We start from the raw sequence: 18371 nt of genomic DNA, 5'->3' as shown, positions 1-18371 counted from the left end.
AACAGTTCACCATCAAACCAGAGTATATGTTCATCATATTTTATAATATCTACTTCCAAGATGATTTGCAACTATTTCCTGGCATTTAGAAAGAAAATATAACAAAAATAGCTAATATAGTCAGGAGTAGGAACTACCAAGTACCAGTAAAAGGCAAAATACTCCTTAATATTCATTTTAATTATTTAATTATTTCTTTTTTGTTTTTTAAAAATATGTATATATTTAGCTTATATTATCTTTTAAGAAAAACCCAGAAAGCGAAACACATTATTGTAGGGTTTTTTGTTTGTTTGTTTTTTTCTGATTTCTTCTTCAGAGACAAATTTTCATCTGAAAAGAAATTTGATCAGGAATTTATAGGAGAATATTTTATTATTGCAATATTACAGGAATACACAGGAGTGCTTTGCAAACTTTCTTCAATCCTCTATGGCAGAGATAGAATATTAACATGTCCTTTCTGTGAGAAGCATAAAAAATATAATTTGAGTATTTTGTTTGCTGTTCATCTAATTTAATGTAAGGGTAGAATTTGGGGCATCCAACATAAATTCCCTAGGATTAAAATATTTGTTTGGTAGTCATCTCTGAGGGCGAGGAACTTTGTTAAGTAAGCATCCTTTATCGTAGCTGAGCAGTTGTACCTGGTTGGACCTATATATATATGTGTGTGTGTGTGTAAAGTTGAACTTCACTGACCTGCTTCTGTTGGGACAGGCTATGGCACTTTACCCTATTTCTATGGAAACGTTAGCGACATTGTTGTGAGTCCTCTGCTGGTGAATTGCTACAAGACTCCACAGCTGGAAAACAAAGATTTGGAACAATTAGGATTGACTAGCTGCCAATTCCTGAGCGTGGAAAATATGATTCTTCTGACTATTCAATATCTTGTGCGACTGGGTAAGCTGTTTTTGATAATTATTTGATGGTAACTATTTTCATTGTTTCTTGTAACATACTTTTTCCTTTCTTTCCCATTTTCTTAAATTCATCTACTGTTTATTTCTTATTTTCTCTTATCTTCTTTCTTTGCCTCCTACCGTTTCTTTCCTTCAACTCTATTCACTGTGACTATCCCTTTTCCTCTCCCACGCCTCCATTTTTCTCCTATTCCTTTCCTTTATTCCTCATCTCCATTTCAACCACCTGTCTCCCTATTTTTCCCATTTCCAAACTCACTCCTCTTCCTGCTTCTTCAGAGCCTAGAGAGGTGAACTGCTCCACCTACTGGCCATTCTCAACATGCTCCTAAGTTCTCCTGAATTGTTGATAGAGCAGAAACTTACAGGACTATGCACCCTCCCTTAGGGAATCTGGCCAGGTCACCTTTCTAAAAATGCAGCTGCCATCTGGAATGCAATATAGCCAACTGTCTTATGCAATGATTTTCCAGTTTTCCACTTAGCCTTTTTATCTTCTTTACCCACTATCCCTACACCATTTTTCCTTTTTCCAGCTATTCCCCTTTGATGTAGTTCCATCGTTCTTTCCTTCATTGAGGCAGCAACTGTGGACCTCCCTGGAAGGTTCTCTGAGCTTTAGGATAAGAAGTTACATAGGTCATGAACCCTTCACTTCCTCTATTTGATATATCAACCTGAGCCCCACAGTGGGTATATGCAGGTGCCTTGGAAATACTGCAGTGGTTCAGCAGCATTTACATTGTAATGTTCTTTATTTTGCAAACTGCAGTAGGCCATCTAATATACAGCCTAATTATAAACTGGGACTTCAAGCTACTAATTTACTTAGAAAAATGTTCAAGATGTAAAATGACATAAAAGTCCTATATGCACTCTTGTAAATTCCTTTAATGTTAAAAAATAGTTGAGTGTTAAAAATAAGGAAAACACTGGCCTAGCCAAAAGCTTCAGGAAATCAGGTTCAGTCTTTGGAAGTCAATTAGCAACCTTAGTTGCAACTTTTAGTGGCATGAGAGGCTAAAGGCTGCTGTGATTGGTTTCTGCTCTAACATGTGCCTTTCATTCTGTCAAGGCTTCAGAATTCCCCTGAGCCACTTTCATGATACACCTAGGATTTGCTAATCATGCTTATTAATAGGTAATAAAATTACAAAAATCACCTGCATCTGCAGCCCATTTGATGTCATCTAAAATGATGACATTGTTACATACTGACATTGGACAGTGGATTCTATTCTAAGATCTAAAAGCAGCTTCTAGAGATACCTAGAATTAGTAAAACAAGGCCACAAAGAGCAATAATATTACAGCAAACCAAGTCATTCCACATAGCATTTTTCTAACCTTAATAACAATTTAAAAAATCAAAGTCAAAGTTAATTCAATGAACCAAATGGTCAAAACAAAATGTCTTGAATTACTAAAAGGTTTTACCTTTTTCAGTTTTGCATGGGCAGGCACTGGGAAACAAACCCAGGTCTCCGGCATGGCAGGCAAGAACTCTGCATGCTGAGCTGCTGTGCCCCAAGGTTTTATCTTTAAACATAGAAAAATCTCTATTTAATTACACAAGACTCTCTGTCCTGTAGGGCCAATTCTCTTTAGTTTTCCCTTTAGTCAATTAACTAGATCTCTCAATTTGCAATATAGATAGCTGTTTCTTTCTTTCTTTCTTTCTTTTTTTTTTAAGAAAACTAGACTTTGAATATTAGGACTTTTCTGTCTCCCCAAAACTGGTAAGTTCTGCCTCCTCTGAAGTTTTTGAAAAATTCCAATTGCCTCTAGAGGTTTTGGGGAAAGCAGCAAGAATATTTTCATGTATGCTATAGATTATGAACATTGAAAAAGTAAATCCAAACTTCCAAAAGGACAGATCTAATTTTTGGATGGCTCAGTTCCCTGGAGGTAACGGAGAAGAACAATAAGATCCTTCAGGAAGAACATGTTTTTCTGCTACAGTCACTTAAAAGAAAAAATCTGTTATTGCACAATCTGAAAATCTTTTGAAGTAGATCATGAAATCAGCAGACCCAGAGATTCTTGGAAGGCTCTGGGTCTGTTGGAACCTTGTCTTTTCCTATTAAGATAACGCTATCTAAAAAACCATCAGAATTGATGTCCAGCTAACCCTGAGTTACTGGAGATTAGCTGTTGAAGGAGAAAACATCACTATTATCAAGCTTGTGAATAGTGGAGAAAAGGCTCCTGCCATTTAGCTGTAAAGGCTAAGGAAGAAGAAATGATGCGAGATGATTGGATATTTGACTCTCAGTCTCTTGCCTCATTTAAATTTTGATACATTTCTTCCATTTTGCAAATCATAAGAGTAAATCAGTTAAAACTCTATAAATTGAGTTTGAGTTTGAAGACAACAGAGAATGTTATGAACATGTTTGATAATTTTATTTGCCCAGAATGCCTTTATATTTGGAATTAATTATACTGCCTAACAGAACATTTTATACAGTCACAGTTTGGAGTGGGTCTTATGGACATACCTATTAACCAGCTTTCTGAGCCTTTAGGTTCCCTGTTAGAAGCAGTAGGTAAAAGCAGCCAGGGTCACATGCTTTTGAGCTGTCATATGTTCTGATAGATCAAAGCTTCAACTGAATGACCATTTTCCCTTCATTTCATTGTCAGAACACATCTATACACTTTAAGCTCACTACTGATAAGTGTACACGAGTGAACACAAACAGCGATTATTTGATAAAGCTAAATGAAGTTCAGAAGTGCTGATGGTTCACAGGTGCTAAAAGGAAACTTCTCCAAGCAAGTGATTCGGGACAACATAAGAAAGAAGAACAATGTCAGCATTATAGATTTCTTGCCCTATTTCCGTGTATAGAAGAGAAAAAAGTTGATTCTGAGGATTCCACTCTCCTACCTAACCGTGGCTCCCAACTAACCCTGGAAAATATTTTCTCTAATTAAAACTGTTACTTTTTTAAAATTAGTATTTTATTTAATTGTCCTTATCCTAAAAAATAGTATCACTAAACTCCTCATTTTCATTCCCAGAGGAGATGTTCAAGGGCTGGGGAGGCCACTTAAATCTCGACTTGAGAAGGAATGGTTTGCTTCCTGCCCATATGAAAGTCTAATCCCTTATCCTTGGGTTCTGTCAGGGGCTTTTCACCCTGGGTTATGAGACTATTGCTTGGTCTCAGATATCAGGCACTATGGAGCCTGTATCTGTTTCCGGTAGTCAGCATCTCAAATCTCACGTTCACATAGCAAGAAAAAAAAAAACACAACTGAATAGAGGAAATGAGCATAGTCTCACTGGTTTAAACTTAAACTAAATGTGGGAATCTTAATTCATTTGTGTCACTTGGATGCCAAACACTGACTTGCTTATTTTAATCTGAAGACTGGTTTAGTTTCTAAAGAAATAAGAGAAACAAAGTCCCCTTAATTGCAGGGCCACAGGTCACCAGTATAGGTTTAGCTGTAACCATTATGGAAGAAGAGGACCAAATACCATATTTAACAAGCCAGAAAGCTGAAGAGTAACTAGATTATGAAAGCATTCTCTATCTGGGGAAAGTGTAAAACTGCCCAAAAAATAAATCGGGAGTGAAAAATCATTCAACCTAATTTTCCTGTATGTACTTTTCTCAAAATTAGATGTAGAAGCAATACATAAAATGTTTTTCCAAGTACCTATGACTAAAAGGAGAAATGAATGAAATTTAAAATTGATAATATGCCTTCGGGTTGGCTTCTTATTTCATCAGTCATTAACAGTTTCAATAATGCCAAATTTAATAGGGATAATGATCAAGGCATTTAATGGAATTGATACTCTCTTAGTACATCCACTTTTGAAGATATCCAGGATAGAACAGAGGCTTGCTTTTTTTTTTTCCCCAAATTGAGGCAGAGAAAGAAGAGAGAAGGTAATAGATAATGTTTAGTAGGAACTGTTACTTGGGTGCTGCAAGAAAAAGCGAGCTTATCTGGCTATTAGAGTATGAAAGGCTCAAAAGGACAGTACACTGTACATGCATGTCTGTCTCTTCTAGCTATGATTTTTAAATTGTAGCTGTGATTCTTTTCAATTTAGGTCCTGATCAGATACCTCTCAGGGAAGAATTTGAGCAAATTATGCTGAAAGCTATGCAGGAATTTACTCTGAGAGAGCGAGCCCTGCAAATGAGTGCTCAGTGTATGCCTGTGTCACCAGGACAGCTCCCCTGGCTTGCCAGATTGATTGCCAGCGTATCTCAAGACTTGGTACATGTGATTGTGACCCAGAATTCTTTGGCAGAGGGCATTTCAGAGACATTGAGGACTCTCAGTGAAATGAGACACTATCAAAGGCTACCAGATTATGTTGTGACAATTTGTGCATCAAAAATCAGAGGAAATGAATTCTGTGTGGTTGTATTAGGTGAGTAACTCCCCCCCACCCTAATCTATTCAATTATCCATCCATCTGAAAAATATTTATTGGGTGCCTACCATGTTCCAGGTAGCAAAGTCTGGTTAATTGCTCCAACTTGGATTCTTCCACCTAATTTTAACTTTTCCTTTCCTCCTCAGATCAGTTTTGCAGCCTTTGGTTTGGCATATGTCCCTGTCAGCTGGTTGGTGGAGCATTATTTCAAAGCTCACCGTAGTAACAGATACCCTTGTCTCATGTAACTTCTGTCCCTGAATGGTTTAGGAAATGTTACCACTCTAGCATGTGATAAAACCAGTGCTACAGGTGGTTTAAGCCCAGTTAATCAGATTTCCCAGAAACTTACCTCATACAGTCACTTCATTGAGGAGGATATTTAATATTACAATATTGGCTCTAAAGAAAAGTTTTTAAAAAATTGACACTTGACAAAATGTGTTTTGTTTTTATTCCTGTGCTGCAAACAAAAATATCAACCCTGGGGAGCCATATGGAGTCAGTTTTGCTTCTCTCTTCTCTCTTTGAACAGCTCTTCCTACCAAAATAGTTAAGCTCCTTCACTTTGGCAAAACCCCCCTTTCTTAATAGGTCTTTTTTCTTAGAAAGCTCTATGAGAAAGTATGAGATGTTAAATTTTTTTTTGATTTTCACTTATAAAGACAACTTAACAACATGGGTTTTTATTTTAAGACAGATATTCACAATAACCATGCAAACAAAATTATTTTAGGTTTTTCACATTCCTTCCTAGTCCTTATCATATGCATGCATAATTTTTCTCTTATAACCTGACATTATGTTATAAACATTTTCTGTGTTTCTGTATATAGCTTTAAAATTGTCATTCCAAATGCCAAGTGGTTGTCCATCTTTTGAAGTGCCATAATTTTCTTAACCAAGTTCCTGTTATTAAATACTTCCATTGTTTCTAATTTTTACTATTGTAAGTAATGTTCTGGCAAACATTTTTGAATCCAGCTTTCCCATTATTGGCAAGTCATCTCTTCTCCCCCTTTCTTCTCCAGGTCAGCATCAGTCTAGAGCTCTGGCAGAGAGTATGCTCACCACAAGTGAGTTTTTGAAAGAAATTAGTTATGAGCTCATCACAGGAAAGGTCAGTTTCCTGGCTTCACATTTCAAGAACACATCGTTAGGTAAGTGGCTGTAAGATCCACCAAAGCTGGCAGCCCCTAGCTGTGTAACTTTCTGAATTTAAATCATAGCCTGTCAAGGAGATGAGTATTGAACTCAAGCTCGCCAGCTGATCTCCTTTCATTCGGTGTGCTTTATCCTAAGAATGTTATTGCTAACACCTCAGAGAGCAACAGCGTGCTCTGGAGAACACTTCCTGGCCTGAAACAGCAGCCTCAGCCCAGTTACTCATGTGTTGTGTGACCTTGGTTGAATTTCTGTTGCCCTAGACCTCAGTTTTCTAATATGTCAAGTGGAGATATAATAATCCCATCATGCCTGCTTTGAATATTGAGAAGGTCAAGAGAGACATGGCATGGGAAAGTGTGTAAATTGTAGTGTGATACAAGCAAGATAACAATCTTATCCCAACTTTATTTTGTAATAGGTGATGACCTGGACAAGCTGCTAGAAAAAATGCAACAAAGAAGAGGAGACAGTGTGATCACCCCTTTCAATGGAGATCTTAATGAGTGTGTGTCACCACAGGAGGCTGCTGCTATGATTCCCACACAAAACCTGGGTAATATCACCTGGAAGCTGTTCTTAGGAGAGATGGTCTAGAAGCCAAGTCATTTTAGGGGTTTTGAGGACTCTTCTCCAAGTCACAGATCACGACAGGCTTTTCCTCATTATCCACATGATAAATCTGGCTCAAATAAAAATACCCTACCATAAGGCCTGGATTAAAGATCTTGTTCTAAGCACATGTCTCATAAAATTAACAACATAACAAAAAACAAAGTGAAACCTTTATCTTAGGTGACCTCTCTCTCTTTTTTTTCCTTGAGAGGTCCAAGTGAACTTTGCTTAGCTCCACCAACTGTGTCTAGAGCATTGTTGGTGTTTACTGAAGGCTTTGAGGAGTCTCACTTGCAATCTATGCAGGGGTGCAGGTCATACCACCTTTCCTTAGGCTCTGATTCATAAAACACACCCAGTCTCAGGGAAAATGAGGCCTTTCTGGTGAAGAGAGCAGCATCTGCTCCACAGCAAGCTTCAGGGATGCAAAGGGGACAGTGGGGCAGGGATGAAAAGTCCGATCATTAGATTGGGTTGTTTGGGTACAAATTCCTTTCTCCAATTCTTTCTGATTGATAGGGACAACACAGGAAAGGAAGTAAAAAAGAATAGGAGAAAAGAGAGATAGGAAACAGATCCATAAGAGCTGCTGTTGATTGAAAGCCACTTGCCTCCACTTGATAGAAACACATCATTTATAAAGTAGGACTGCCTTGAGCAATAGAAGGAACACGGCTTAGAATCAACTCAGTCATAAAAACATACAAACACAGGCAATAAAATGTTCCAACTTCTGGACAGTATTTGATAATAGTGATCATCCAGATGATCTAAAAGTCTGTTTGTATTAACTATTTTGAACTACTGTCAACATTACAATTTAAAAATTCACAAGAGTAGATTCCCAAATACATGTCCTTGATTCTCTGTTTGAGAAACATTTTCATGTTTCCTAAAACTTCAAAATTTGCTAACTTAGTTAAATCCTCCAAAATGATGCCATCTTATATGTTAGCCCCCTATCCATTCAATCTGTAAAATGAAAGAAATAACGGTCTGTTAGAAGACAAGTTATTTTGATTGGTCGTCATGGGTCTAATTGGACCTGGATTGCTGTTAAAAGTTGCAGCTTTGGGCTTTTTTGGTGGGGTATCTTAGCCAGCAGGGAAACTACCTATATAAAGTCCGCTGTCAGTACTCGCTCGTAGCTGGGAGGTTATGGATACTGTTTTGTCCTGGCTGCATGGTGATTTGATTTTAGAAGATATTAATTAGCACAGGTTAATATGGCCCTGGTGATTCTCTTCAGTCAAAGTGCCATGTATTAAAAAGAAAAAAAAAGTTCCATGTATTTACCTGATAAAAAGCAGCGCTTTACAGCAGTATAGGGTGTTGCCTGCTCAGATGTTTGGCCAGCTAAGCTTGTCTTTCATTGTGTGTTCATGCATGTGTATAAGAGAGATTGATTGTTGCTTGTAATCAAAAGCTATGGGCATACTGATAGCATCTGGGCAATGTTTCTCTATTATGTCACCTATTGAGTAGCCAGCTGGCCATGTCATGAGCCAGGTCTGTTCCGATAATACAGGCATCAGCACTGGAGTTGACCAGAACCACTTAGCTCTGCCAAGTCACAAGCCCTGGCAAAGTCAAGTAGAATGAAAGAAAGGTGAGATTAGTGTCTCCATGACCTAAGTTATACAGACTTGGGGAGGGGAAATTCAGACCATGTTACAACGGACTACTGGGGTGCTGTCCAGAAAAATTCAAAGGAACTCAGCATTATTATAGCTACAGAATTGCCTCATTTCCTGAACTGGGTCTGGACTTGAACACCTGATTTATACTGATATTCTATTCCCAAGGAACAGTGGAAACTCTCTCACCTTCTAGAGACAAATTCTGGCTCTAGCTATCAGAGAATAGACTGTCTCCCCCATTTCTGGGTAGGAGAAATTGGAGTCAAATTAGGAATTTATGAGACAATCAATTTTAAAATAAAACATTTGTAAAGTTGCTACATCCACTCCTGAGAATATCCTTTCAACCAAGTTTTCAGGGAAAATCAGCAAGCCTATTAAAACTCAATAGAGAATGAAAAAAAAAAGTGATAGTCCTTGATGATGGGGAATTAATATACCGTGTGTGTATTTTATGTCCTCCTGTGAATTCATAGTGGACGTTGCAGAAGGAAAGTAATCTTGTTTTTATGGCTTTTTTTTTATTTTAGATTTAGATAATGAAGCCTTTCAAATTTATCAACCACAGCTTACAGTTGCCAGAAAGCTCTTATCCCAGGTGTGTGCTATTGCAGACAGTGGCAGTCAGAGCCTGGACCTTGGCCACTTCAGCAAAGTGGACTTCATTATCATCGTTCCAAGATCAGAGGTTCTGGTCCAGCAGACTCTTCAACGGATTCGACAATCAGGTAAGATTGAACTTGCAAAGACGACCCAGCCTTTGATGCCCTCTACCTCTTTCTTTTGAACAATCCAAATGTGTACAGAACATTTACATCCTTTTTTACAGTAGAAGAAATCATAATAAGATTTTAAATATTATTTTGAATTTATAAGTTTTCCCTCAAAATATTCTGATCTTTTTCCCTCCGAGGTCAAAGGTAAATTGATGTGCATGTTTGCCATGTACTGTTAAGTCTGTGACTCAGTTAATCAGTGGACTGGAAACTGGTCACTCATTTATGAAGAGAAATTTTCTCAAGGGAAGGTCACCCTTGCATGGTATGGTGGGTTCTATGCCACCTAAATCCCCTCTTTGTACTCATGCCTCATAGGTGTGTTTGTAGACATTTAGCCCATTATCAGCACATTTTCCAACTTAGAAACCAGACCACCATTCCCCATGTCAACAAATACAAAGTTAGAATTGTTCCTAAAGATTTTAAGAAAATAACTGTACCAGAAAAAATTTTTTGCAGAAAATATAAAAAGGTAGGCAAAAATTTCAGAAGTCTATTGTAAGTACAGTGTGTCTAAGAAATGAAATTTGCTTAGAATTACAAAAAGATATAAGGAATTCTAAAAATTGAAAAGGCTGAAAATGTTTGCCTTTGTAAACTAGGTTAAAAAAAGAAATTATAAAAGTCAAGTTGCTATGAGTACCTGAGCTGGGGTGGCGGGGGCAGAACACACACACACACACACACACACACACACACACACGCACAGATTTTAACTGGAAGATGATCATTTTATCATAGTAAAAAGTTTTAGTTTCAACATATTTGAAAACAGGTAAGAAGGAAAAAAATTCAGAAGTTCAAAATGAGTTTTATATAGTCCATACAATCATATAGTGCTCCTCAAACTTTAGCATGCACTCACATCACCTGGGGATGTTATTAAAATGCAGATTCCCCTTCAATAGGGCTAAACTCCAGATTCTGCAGTTCTAATAAGCTCCCAGGTGATACTGATGCTACTGGCTAGAGGGCTGCCCTTGGAGTAGGTGGTTCTATAAGAAATCTTTCATTGTTAGTTCCATGGGCCTGATGAACTAACTGACCATAAAGTCTCCCCTGGAATGCCTGGTTGACAGTGTGATCTTTTCGCCTCTAAAATTCTGAATGGGGCGGGCCACAGTGGCTCAGCAGGCAGAGTTCTTGGCTGCCAAGCTGGAGACCCGGGTTCAATTCCCATTGCCTGCCCATGCAAAAATGCATACATACATACATACATACATAATACATACATCATACATACATACATACATACAAATTAAATTCTGAATGACAAGTTACGGAAGTACCTGAATTACTTAGCAGTGATTAGTTAGTGAGGGTCAATCAAATGCACTCTCTCTCTCAGCTCTCCCAGAATCTAGGCTCCCTCAGCTATTGGCCATTTCCACATTTCTTTCTGTCTCTCTGTCTTGTTGGGAAGGAATGGGCTTTAGGAACCCCAAGTTTCAACCAGATTTTCTTTATGTCTTAAGGGTTTCCCACTCCCATAACATGGAGAAGTGTCTCCTCTTACAGTGTTTGCTTGTACGACTTGGCATTTGTGGCTTCTCTGAGTGGTGAGCTGATAGCCCAAATCGTGCTTGAGCAAACACATATAGCACCTGTTTGAAGTTGTGAAATCATCCATGGTCAGCAGTTGGACCTCTGAAGAGCCTTTTCCTGAAATAACCTCTCAGTGACCTGCACTTTACCCTTTCCTAATAAATGCAAGACCCTAAATAAACCTTGCATTTTTTACAAATGAAGAAATTGTATAGGTCTTTTCTTTTTCTCTTCTCAGTGTCCTCAGAGTTTTCTAGATCTGTTTTAAGATTTTCAAACTTCAAAAGGGTACTAGAATTTGACTGGTTATTTAAACTTAGAATCCAGAAAAATAAGTGTTCCAGACAAATTTGGAAAATTCAAGACTAAACACATTTTAAAATTAGTCACATCTGGCTTTTGCATACATACTGAAATTTTTACTGCAAAAATAATTATTTTTACATGTTAAAATAACTTTCTTCATTTTTATTATAGAAAAAACAGTTACAGTAGTCATTATTTTGAAAAATAAAAAAAAACAGAACAATTTAAACAGTTATAATCTCACCATTCAAGGATAATCATTAAAATTTTGGTGTTAATGAATGATTTAATACTTAGAGTTCCAGGTTTTCTTCTCTGCATTGTTTTTTTCACTTAACATATTATATGAACATTTTTCCACATCATTAAAAGCTTTTGTAAACAGAATTCTTAATGAATATATAATATTTCATATCTTTACACCAAAATTTGTTTGCTTTAATATTTAAATACCTTCATACTCTTGTGATACCACTAGAAAGTAGAGGGAACAAGACCATAAGAATGTTATGACATCAAGAGAAATTGTCCAGGGCAGAGTAAATCATTAGCAGAAGATTATCTGTGAACATAAATCGTATTAGGACAGAAAGGCTTCTCAAATCATCTGGCTGTTTCCTCATATTTTCTCTTAACATAATTTCCATGTGAATCTAGGAGAGCTTAGTGTGCCTAAAGTTACAGAGGCTAGCACCTTCGGGACAAAGGCCTTTTTGTTCATATTTGTCCCTCATGTGGTGCCTTTCTCAGGCCTGAAACCAAGAGCTGTGCAATTAATGTTTGAGTGAGAGCTGAAACTAAGGAAGAAAGGGGCAGAGGGAGAAATAATGTCCATTTGTCTTTCCCTAAAGCAAGCTTTTCAGCAGCCAGCTTGCCAGGAGAAACACCAGGCAGGGAAAAGTAGCCAGAATATGCAGAAAGGGCATGTTCTTGGCAGCCCCGGTGTGGCTAAAAGTGAAAAGTAAAAATAGGAAGTATTGTGTTGCTGTATACGCAGCGCTAAAGTGACCCAGCACTGAAAGTGAAGCATTCAGTACCTCAACTCACATTGTAATTTTTTTAAAAAAGGAAAGGAAAACATTATGGAAAGAACTCAAAAGTAATAAAAAAGGACTGAAATAGATTAAATTTTTAATTTGCCCAAAGTGTCCTTGTCAGTTGGAGTGGTAGGTAGAGAAGCAGCATAAGGAAGTTTTAGGCTAAAGAAAATGCTTTCCTGTTAGTGCCAGCTTTTTTTCCCTTTACTTTTAAATCAAATTTGTAGCCTAATTATTCTAGTTCAGGAGATGCCAAATTCTATAGATTTAGTATACTAAGGTATTAGTGTAAGTCCCTTTTGATTTGACATGGGTGGGGATGAAAAGAGGAGTATTAGTGACTTCCATATTTTTCTTCTCCTTGCTTTTAAAATGGTGTATTTTAAGGGGATGAAGCAAATCTAGCAGTATCCAATCAAAGAAGTTCATGCTCAGAGGAATGACACAAAATGTCATGATTATAAAAGAACATGAGAAATGTATGATTATAAAAGAACCAGAGAGACATTTTGCCTGCTGATAGATAGGTGACTTGTCCAGATGAACATAAGAAAGTTTTAGAAGGGTGGTGGAAATTAAGAGGAAAATGAAGAGGTAGAAGGAGGGATTTTCACCTTTTATATAATATATTCTTGATCTCATTGACCTTATACCCTATCAGTCAGTCACCCAAGATTTATTAAAAAAATAAATAAAGACAGTACTCACTGGGCAATGAAGAAGGAGAGAGAATCGAGAAACACTGAAGATTCCTCTGTACAAATATAACTAAGCTAGTACTTGAAGTTACTTTCTGAATGTGACTAAGTAGTTAGCTGCCTAAGTCTAATCCTGATTTATAGATGTTGACACTGGCTCACAGTCTTCTCTGCCTCAAAACCTGCCATCATCCTGAGTTAGGACAAATTCAGTGGACAACCCAGCAAATACCAGTACCACCAGCTTCTCATCCCCAAGCACCTTAACCCACTCCTCGGCCACCACATGCTCTGTAGTCATATCCTGGATTCTGTTGGATCTGCAACCATCAATCAGATATTTCTAATTTTAGACCACAGACTCCTTTCCTGTGTACTCAAGATGTTGAACACCATGGGGGGAAAAAATCAACCTTTGTAACCAATGCCATAATAAAGTCTTTTTTTTTTTTTTTTTGCTCTTTAGTTAGATCTCTCCTACTCTCTGTAGTGGCTGTTGCAGACTTTGTTTCTCTCATTCAAACTTGTGACCTTTTCCCTCCCTCTTAGCAAGAGACTATGCCACCTACTGCACCCCCACACAGCCCACCAAATAACTTCAGATAAACACTTCTTGCCTTCAAATCTAAAACTTAGCTGTAAACATACCAGTCTGTCTCTAATTTTTTTTTCCATTTAATTAGAGCAGTTGTAGGTTTGCAGAAACATCATGTAGGAAGTACAGAGTTCCCATGTACCACCCCCTCACACAGCGGGTTTTCCCCATTGTTAACATTTTGCAGTAGTGTGGTACTTTTGTTAGAATTCATGAAACAATATTATTATAACTATACTATTAACTTTAGCTCACTGTTAACATAGGGCTCACTCATTGTGTTGTACAGTTCTGTTGGTATGTGTGTGTTAACTTATATACAACCTAGTTTTCCTCTTTTAAAATTTTTGAATCTACAATTTAGTGATCTTAATTACATTCACAAAGTTGTTCCTCCATCCCCATCATCATTGCCAAAATGTTTCCAAGATACAGAAACTCCTCACCAATGAAGCATTAACTCCACACCCCCTCTACCCTGCCCCTGGGAACCTGTATTCTAGTTTCTGACCCTAGGAACATGCTTATTCTGCATATTTCAAATAAGCAAGATCATACAGCATTTGTCCTTGTGCATCTGGCTTCTTTCAAGAACCCCCACCTGTTTTTAAGCTCGATTTCCCTACCTTGCTCTAGACAACCACCATCTCCTCCTCATGGACCCCACAGGACTGCTCATCTCTTCTGTCACTGCTGCCTTCAACCTCTTTCTCTTCTTTGGCTCATTCCATTTATTTAAACATGCCACTCTGTCTCCAAAACAACACTAACTACTCCTCCAGCTCACTCCACACCCCTCCTCATCTCTGTCTTATGGAAACAGTTGTCCATTATCTCCACTTCCTCTTTTCCTGGTCACTCCTCAGTGCCCTGCAAAGGGGGTTCCACAGCCCACCCCACCCTGAGAGGGCTCTCACCAACGCAGGCAATGACCTTGTCAGCCCTTATTGTATTGGGGCTGCATTGGTGACCTTCCTTCCTTTAGACATGCACTTCCCTTGGCTTGCAAGACACAGCACTTCCAAGAATTTCTGTCTTCCTGTGCCCTGGAGCTCCTGTGCACCTGCATTTTCTGCACTCTGTTTTGTAGTCACTTGTTTGTGAACGATCATTCTCTTTAGTTGGATAGTAAAATAGTCAGGGAACGTTACTTTCTTGTTTACATTTAGTAAATATCTGTTGAATTGAATTTTTTTTTTGTATGCTCTGTGGTGAGGGTCACGTTTCATTCTTTTTTTCCACGTGACTACGCCATTATTGCAGCACCATTTGTTGAATTTTTTAGGGGGTGGGTGGAGGGGGAAGTGCATGGGCTGGGAATCAAACCCAGGTCTCCCACATGACAGGAGACTGGACTACCCTTACATCCCCTGAATTGAATTTTATATGACATTTTATTGAATTGAATTTTAAGCTAAAATATATTTTTAAGGGAAGTTTTGTCATGAAAACCATGTTTCAGAAATCTACTTTGGTCAAGAGGAGAGGCCTCCAACGTGCTTCTGTCACTTGCACATGAGTCTGGAGTTGGATATGTGTGTCTAGAATGCTGTTCTTATGCAGGTCTGCTACGGGGTTTCCCTCCAGGACCCGATCAAACAGCAGACAAGCTTCACCAAAACCAGAATAAAGACTCCCCAGTAGGAGGATGGAATGGAGCCACCCGGACCTCCAGAGGACAAAGGACTGCTAATACCATGGGCAAGGAAGGCAATTAGCAGGGTTTTGTTTTTTCATTTTTAAATAGTTTTATTCACACATCATACAATCCAGCCTAAGTGTATAGATATGCTACCATACTCTATCTGAAGACTTTTCCTTTTCTTCCACAAAGAATCCATATGCCTTTCCCAGTCCCCCTGCCTGTTGACAGTTTGTTTTGGCATAATGCCTTTGTTACATTCAGTGGAAGCATATTACAAAGTTACTGTTGACTAAAGACCCTAGTTTGTATTGATTATACTTTTTCTCATTTACCATCTGTTTTCAACACCCTGCAATACTGACATTCATTTGTTCTTCCTCATGCAAAAATATTTCTTTTTTTTGTACATTTAATCACCATCATTGTTCATTCTAGGCATTCTTAGATTATACCATCTCAATTCTTTATTCCTTCTGGTTTCATATGTGCCTCCAGCCATTCTTCCTCTATCATACGCACATTGAGGATTAGTAGGGTTTTAACCAGTTTTTTAATTTCCAGGTTGTATATTTGCTGAAAAGAGACTGCCTAAAAGAAGGAAGATTTGTTGTTATAATAACAATTAAAAACTCATTGTGCTCTATTGATTTAGTATATTCTTAATTTTCATATCCTTTTAAGCATGATTACCATGTTTTGCACACCAAAATTTTGGAGAACTTGATTTAATCCACAAAGAAGCTGAATGGCTAAACCTGACAGTAGTTTTATTTTATTTGGGGCTATCTTCTTGATGAGAAGAGCAAGAAATAAAAATTAGAGTTAAAAAGTTTAGAAATGAAACTGTATATAGTGGTCTAGGGTGTAGGAAGGGCCAAGATGGCAGCTTAGCAATGTGCGTGTTTTAGTTCGTCCTCCAGAACAACTACTAAATAACAAGAAACAGTACAGAACAGCTCCCGGAGCCACATTAGTGACCAGACACACAGCATACCCCAGTCTGGACCAGCTGCGAGCCTCCCCAGAACCATGAGTTCCCTAAGTCACAGTGGCCGGTGTCCTGCGCCCCTCCCCCACAGGCGGCTTCCCAGGGGAAAAGGAAAGACACTCTAAACCTGGTCAAGGTGAAGGTTGCTTATTGGGCTCACGGAAAAAGAGGAAAGGGGAGGAAATGGAGGTTTTAGTGGCTGTGTTTCTACAGAGACTTGGCAGCCTCTGGATTCAGTGGTGGTACTTCTCATGCTGCAACTGCCCCAGGCATAGGCAGAAACAGGCTGCTTTCAGAGCTCTCTCCCACCTGTGCCTTCCCCAGGGGAGGGGTGAAGCCCAACTCAGATGGAATCCCTCCCTCAAGGAATTCAGACCCCAGGGCTTGGCAATTTGAAGCCATTAAAACCAGCCTACAACCTCTCCTATGTCTCCACCACGCCCCAACAGGGAGAATCTGCCAAAGTTAAAGGACCCATAACATCTTTTGCTGGTGGGACCCATAGGCAGACAAGCGCCACATACTGGTCAGGATAAGAAAAACAGAGCCCAGAGACTTCACAGGAAAGTCTTTTAACCTGCTGGGTCTCACACTCAGGGAAAACTGATGCAGGTGACTCCTTCCCCCTGGTAGGAGGCCAGTGTAGTCCGGGAAAACCCGGCTGGGGTCTATAATACCTACGTAGACCCTCCTAAGGGTGGGAAGGGAAAAGGCACCATACAAGCAGGACAAGAAACAAGAAAACAAGAACTGAAAAATTATCCTCTGTTAAACAAAACCTAAGCTAGAGGTCCAGAAAAAGCTGAACTGAAGGTCAAAGAACAGATAGACAACAAACTCATCTAGCAAGAAAACCCTAGGTAAGAGAAGTGAAAGCAATCTCCAGAATAAACTAATTAAGGTAATTAAATGTCTAGATGCCAGCAAAAAATAACAATTCACACCAGGAAAATTGAAGATATGGCCCAGTCAAAGGAACAAACCAATAGTTCAAATGAGATACAAGAGCTGAAACAATTAATTCAGAATATACGAACAGACATGGAAAACCTCATCAAAAACCAAATCAATGAATTGAGGGAGGATATGAAGAAGGCAAGGAATGAACAAAAAGAAGAAATGGAAAGTCTGAAAAAACAAATCACAGAACTTATGGGAATGAAAGGTACAGTAGGAGAGATGAAAAAAAACAATGGAAACCTACAATGGTAGATTTCAAGAGACAAAGGTTAGGATTAATGAACTGAAGGACGGAACATCTGAAATCCGACAAGAAACAGAAACTATAGGGAAAAAAATGGAAACTTTATGTAAAAAACATGAGGGTATAAGAACCTTCAAATCAGAATGCTTGGTTCTCTTCAAACAGGCAGAGTTATGGGGTGAGATGAGTACTGGATCATCTTTAATTATCCCTGGACATTTTAGATTTCCCTGATCTTATCAATGTTACTTGAAACTCAGAATGATTGATTACCTTCTTCTGGGGCTGGATTATAAAGAATCTTTCAACCTTTATGGCCTGTGACACTGGCATTGTAGACATGGTATGTGTGTACTTGCTTTTTTTTTAAGAGTTTTAACTTTTTTTATTGTATAACATATATACAAAGCAAAGAAATAAAAAAGCAACAGTTTTCAAAGCATTCTTCAACAAATGGTTACAGGACAATTCCCAGATTTTGACATGGGCTGCCATATGATCCTCTCACATTTCTCCTTCTAGCTGATCCAGAATATAGGAGGCTAGAGGGCTTAAATATTTTTTTATCATCACAATCAACTTTTTTACCTTCTTTCTTTGTGAAAAATAGCATATATACAAAAAAGCTATAAATTTCCAAGGACAGCACCACAATTAGTTGTAGAATGTATTTCAGAGTTTGACATGGGTTACAATTTCACAATTTTAGGTTTTTACTTCTAGCTGCTCTAAAATACTGGCGACTAAAAGAGACATCAATTTAATGATTCAACATTCATATTCATTTGTTAAATCCTGTCTTCTATGTATAACTCCACCAT

The 18371-nt window shown here is 38.2% G+C and overlaps 1 protein-coding gene and 1 long non-coding RNA gene across 8 annotated transcripts in view; one reads left to right on the top strand and one right to left on the bottom strand.

The window, feature by feature from the left end:
- The window catches only part of LOC143662261 (uncharacterized), a 55489-nt gene extending 54616 nt beyond the window's left edge, over positions 1 to 873 (bottom strand). Inside the window, exon 1 of the long non-coding RNA XR_013165241.1 lies at positions 703 to 873. This is a non-coding gene — a long non-coding RNA (uncharacterized LOC143662261). The remainder of the gene's footprint in view (positions 1 to 702) is intronic.
- The window catches only part of GREB1L (GREB1 like retinoic acid receptor coactivator), a 353788-nt gene that overhangs the window by 253422 nt on the left and 81995 nt on the right, over positions 1 to 18371 (top strand). For all 7 annotated transcript variants that reach the window (XM_077135834.1, XM_077135830.1, XM_077135828.1 and 4 more), the window contains 5 exons: positions 721 to 906; positions 5002 to 5328; positions 6366 to 6494; positions 6920 to 7054; positions 9284 to 9481. In XM_077135834.1, coding sequence (XP_076991949.1) covers positions 721 to 906; positions 5002 to 5328; positions 6366 to 6494; positions 6920 to 7054; positions 9284 to 9481 — 975 coding nt within the window. The remainder of the gene's footprint in view (positions 1 to 720; positions 907 to 5001; positions 5329 to 6365; positions 6495 to 6919; positions 7055 to 9283; positions 9482 to 18371) is intronic.

This window comes from Tamandua tetradactyla, chromosome 18 (assembly GCF_023851605.1).
Source record: "Tamandua tetradactyla isolate mTamTet1 chromosome 18, mTamTet1.pri, whole genome shotgun sequence".
In the NCBI taxonomy this organism is placed as follows: Eukaryota; Metazoa; Chordata; class Mammalia; order Pilosa; family Myrmecophagidae; genus Tamandua; species Tamandua tetradactyla.
This window is presented reverse-complemented; position numbering and strand designations above follow the sequence as displayed.